Raw genomic sequence first — 4715 nt, 5'->3', positions numbered from 1 at the left:
ATCTCCGACGACATTTGCATACGAGCTTCTTTTTCACGAAAGTACCTTATGGTTTCTGCCTTAGGGTTACTAGTTCATACTCTAGCTAAGGTGTGTGATCCTCAATAAGATGTTTGGGTCGATGAACCACTGAGTTTTATCGTTGCTATGTAATTGGTGAATGTAAGTGTTATGTAACTACTAAAGCTCGCCAAAATGGCATTCCTAAAAAAATAAATAAAAGAAACTAAGATAATAATATTAAAAGCAACTAAAAAAATACTATTACAAGCATTATAAGCTACAGTACCAACAAACAATTGCAAAAAGAAAAGTTCAGTTTTATCCATACATGCACTTTTGTTTGTTTGTGTGCGGCGGGTCCCATGTGCAGCCTCACTTGCCAGGCACCACCCCTGGGCTGGGCTACTAGTATGCAGAGCCCATCCGTCCCAGTCCATACCATACCCAGAGTCGTCTTCTTCTTCCATCCAGCTGGGCGAGAGGCACGAGATCCGATCCGATCCGATCCGCCGGAACCCTAGCCAGGTCCACCACCATGGCGGCGACCCGCTCGCTCCTCCTCTGCGCAGCCGTCCTCCTCGCCGCCCTCTCCTGCACCTTCGCCGCCGACGCGCCCTTCCTCGTCGCGCACAAGAAGGTGGCCCTCTCCCGCCCCAAGCCCGGCGTCGAGCGCCTCGCCGTCTCCCTCGACCTCTACAACCAGGGATCCGCGTGAGTACTCCGACGTCCCATCCTACCTGCCTGCTATCCTGTGTTCCTCCTCACTTCGCGACGGCGATGGGGCCTGCTCTCTCCGCCAGATCGACGGGATCTGCGGCGGCCTTGGCCGGCAGCCGAGGGGATCGGCTCAGTTAATTGTGGTTTTAGCTCCTTCAGTTCACAATTCGGCGGTGGAATTCCGGCACCATCTCGTGGATCCTGACTAGTAACTGCTAGATCTAGCGTTTATAGATTATTATCCGTACAAAATGGTGACCCGATCCGTCGTTTTGTTGCTTGACCACGCGCCTGATTTAATTTGTCTAGGCAACCAACTAGCAAGGTAGAGTAGCCGCAGCCAATTTGTGAGCTTTTACAAGAGCTTCAGGCGTCCCATTGTTATTGAGCAAATCTGTCAATAGTAACACCAGGGTTTACACTTGGGAAAGTTGAAGCATCTATGTGGTGTTTAATAGTCATCAGTATGAGATGTCATAAAATGTTCTCGTTTGATTACCTAGACTAGAATAGAAGCTTATCCTTCTTATTTTGATGTATGTTGTAATCTCATGGTTTTACTGCTCTTGCTGGTTAGAACTAGTATATGTGCCAAGCACTTTTCCAGATAGATTGGTTCTAGCTTGTTAGATGTTTGCATCATGTACAGTAAAGTTTTAAAACTTACCAGATGGGTTTCCTTGATGTTCTCAAAACTGAGTTATTGCAATATCTTGTTTGCTCCTCAAAGTGCACATCCTATTTCCATGGACAAAAGTTTGATTCCTTTTTCTTGTTCAACTTACCTATTTGTATAATATGATGGCCAGTGAGTATCCATGTATTTTGCATAGTCTAATAAGGTATTGTTATTTTTGTGCAGAACTGCATATGATGTGGCCATTAATGATGACTCGTGGCCAAAGGAAGCATTTGAACTTGTCTCTGGAGAGGTCTCAAAGACTTTGGAAAGGCTTGAACCGTGAGTGCATTTCCATTTTGTAATGCATCTCTCTGCTTTTGGTGACTCCACTCCATTATGGTGTTATAGTAAACTGAACTTTTATCATTTGCACTTTTAGTGGTGCCACTGCTTCGCACGCGTTTGTATTGGAGAGCAAAACACAGGGCAGGTTCCAAGCTTCACCTGCTGTTATCAAGTACCGTGTTGCCACAAAGGCTGCACTTCAGGTATGATCCTCTACCCGTTCCGTATATTATTCACTAGTGTCTCAAATGATATACATTCGCTTGTTTGCGAGATCGCCTTGTTTGCTCATTAATTCACCAGTGTCAACGCCTCCTGCTAAACTCATAATTTTGTACGCTGTAGGAGGCCTACTCAACTCCCATCCTCCCCCTGGACATTCTTGCTGAAAGACCTCCAGTGAAGAAGTTTGAATGGGTAAGTGATCATGTGCATTTTCATTCTGGTAATATCTCCTTGGTGATTCTAATTTTTTCCATGCTATTTTGTGGGGTTGATACCCTTGCTCTGGATATCTCTGGATTTGCTCTCATGTGCTGTTCAGGCTAAGGTAATTTCATTTCATTTCTTCTCCATCGAAATAAGCTGCCATGATATTCCCTGGTGTGAGATTCTAAGAGACTGTCCATGTGCAGAAACTTGTTGCGAAGTATGGAGCACTGGTGTCCGTTGTTTCCTTCGTTCTGGGGTTCATCTACCTGGTCGCGAGCCCATCGAAATCTGCCGGCTCAAAGTCTGGCAAGAAGAGGCGCTGATCTATCATCCATGGTTCACCGTTTTGGTAGCTGGCCGTTTGCCTGGAGAGACCCTTGATAGCCGAGTCTGAGGTTACAACACCCCCATGGACTGTAATGTAATGGAGCGACTAGCAGCAAAATTGACACTATAATTTTGGTTAATTTCCGTTTTGTGTTGTCAGCGACTTAACCTGGAGGAGTAGATTTGGTGAAACTTAGAAACACTTTTGATTCTGTACTGTGTGGAGGACCAATGTGGTTGTGCATCCAATCATAGCCCCTGGTATCATATGGTTGTCGCTCCAAATGAAACCATAAAATCAGAATTTCTAAAAAATTAGATATTCCAAATGTAAACAGAGTCAGCAGGATTATAGCAACTTGTTGGAGCAAATAGCAAGAAGAATTTAGCTGACCGTAGTGAACAAATTGTAGGTTTGATGTGTTTTTGTTGTACACTCTGTTTTCACGGTGAATCAAAACATATGCCTGAAATTTTGACAAGTGAAATTTACAAGTCAAAGCAGCAGTGCAATGTTTGCACACGATCGAATAATGCATGTAAAAACTACTAATGCAGGGATTTGAAAACAGAGTAGTAGTAAATCAACATTTTTTCCCGTGTAATTGTCAAATAAAAACAGTCTGGAAAGCAATCACATCATAGTATCACAAGATAATGAACCATCTACTTGTTGAATGTCAATGCAGGCTTAGGCATTAAAAACCTTGAAATCAGAAACAAGTGTTTACTCAACAAATGACTTCATAAGATACTCAATGAGGAAGGTGTTTGGCACAAATTATTGCACAACAAATACCTGCATTCGAAAACGATATCGCAAGTTGATGTGAAGCCTACTGACTCACCATTGTGGAAGGGCTTGATGAAGGTCAAGTCTTCTTCTTCTTTTTTTTTTTTGCGGGAAATGAAGGTCAAGTCTTCCACAGCTGACTTCATTGTGAATTCCGCAGGTAGCCGAGCACGTGACTTTTCATGTGAATTCCATGACGGGTACCACTTCTGCCCACGAACCTGGTTAGCCACGCGAAATCGCTATTGGACCTCCGACAGATTTGCGCGTTGTGGACTACCACACCAAGCTTTGTGCCCAATATACGATCAGGAACAAGAGACCATCAATCACTTACTCATCACATGTGTCATGACCAGGTATGGCATGCTAGTATGCTACCCTATCCGCTTCGGGCAAGTCCGATTGGAAACCTACGACTAATGACAACTTACTCAATTGGTGTACTTCCAAAGTTGCACCTCAGACAGAATGATGCAATATCAGACCCATCGTAACAATGGTTTTCTGAGAGATCTAGAAACACTGCAATGTTGCGGTACTCGATGGTGCAACCCCCTCGGCCATGAAGACGATCTCCGACATGAAAAATGAGGGGACTGCTTGGGCATCTGTCGGCCTCCTCAGGGACAATCTGTGTGTATCCTTTCTAGATGCGTTGAGTGGGCATCTTGTTATGTAATACTTCATACCAACACCATGTTGGTGAGCGCGTCCTTGACACGTTGGTAATCCTTGTGTGGAGTTTGAAATGGCTTTCTAGCCCATTCTCTCTTTAATAGATGATACACACACTCGTGCGTATTCTTGATTTTTTTTTATTTGACTCATCCAACCCCTCTTCCCTGACATACCAACCTGCACCCAAAGGACCCACACACATGTGCCCTAGACCTACCGTCGACACCCACCCATGCCTCTTCACCTGTCGCCGCCCCATTCCCCCTACCGCCGCTGGCGGCTCTTCCTCCACTAGGTTTTGAGGTACGAGCTAGGTCTTACCCACATGTGGTCTGGGTTCAGTTTGTTGACATTCCCTAGATCCGCCTGAAGAAGGCCAATATGCAAAGACAATCTCATTCATGTCTGGAACACCAATATGCAAGTCAAGATATGTGGCATCCCGGCTTAATAGAATGATAGACTACTCATACAAGTAAGGTGCACCATCTTTTCCGGTGGCTTGCCTCCTAAGAACCTCCATGTTAAGCGTGGTCAGAAATTGCTTGTAATTGTACACGAATGAGGAAAAGGTGTGCAGGAAAGACCAATGTTGGTATATGGGTCCAATTTAGATCCTAGGTGGTAGCCAGGCATGATGATCTAGAACCGATGACTATGGCTAAAGCGTTACAGAATGGTATCAAAGATGACCCTCACGGTTAAACAGACGTGTGCAGGTCATGTGTGTGCACATGAGGTGTATGGCGCGTGTGGCACGCCATACCACAAGTCATGGCACATCTGTCGACACTG

The 4715-nt window shown here is 44.9% G+C and overlaps 1 protein-coding gene across 1 annotated transcript; it reads left to right on the top strand.

Annotated features, from left to right (window-relative positions):
* Positions 1 to 431: 431 nt before the first annotated feature.
* Positions 432 to 2713, top strand: LOC119267024 (translocon-associated protein subunit beta-like). The gene is made up of 6 exons (XM_037548316.1): positions 432 to 714; positions 1583 to 1681; positions 1782 to 1890; positions 2033 to 2104; positions 2232 to 2237; positions 2323 to 2713. Exons 1-6 carry the CDS (start codon positions 539 to 541, stop codon positions 2440 to 2442), a joined length of 582 nt encoding a protein of 193 aa, XP_037404213.1. The 5' UTR covers positions 432 to 538; the 3' UTR covers positions 2443 to 2713.
* Positions 2714 to 4715: the final 2002 nt, after the last annotated feature.

This window comes from Triticum dicoccoides, chromosome 3A (assembly GCF_002162155.2).
Source record: "Triticum dicoccoides isolate Atlit2015 ecotype Zavitan chromosome 3A, WEW_v2.0, whole genome shotgun sequence".
Lineage (NCBI taxonomy): Eukaryota > Viridiplantae > Streptophyta > Magnoliopsida > Poales > Poaceae > Triticum > Triticum dicoccoides.
Note: the sequence above shows the minus strand (reverse complement) of the source record. Positions and strands in the feature narration are given on the sequence as shown.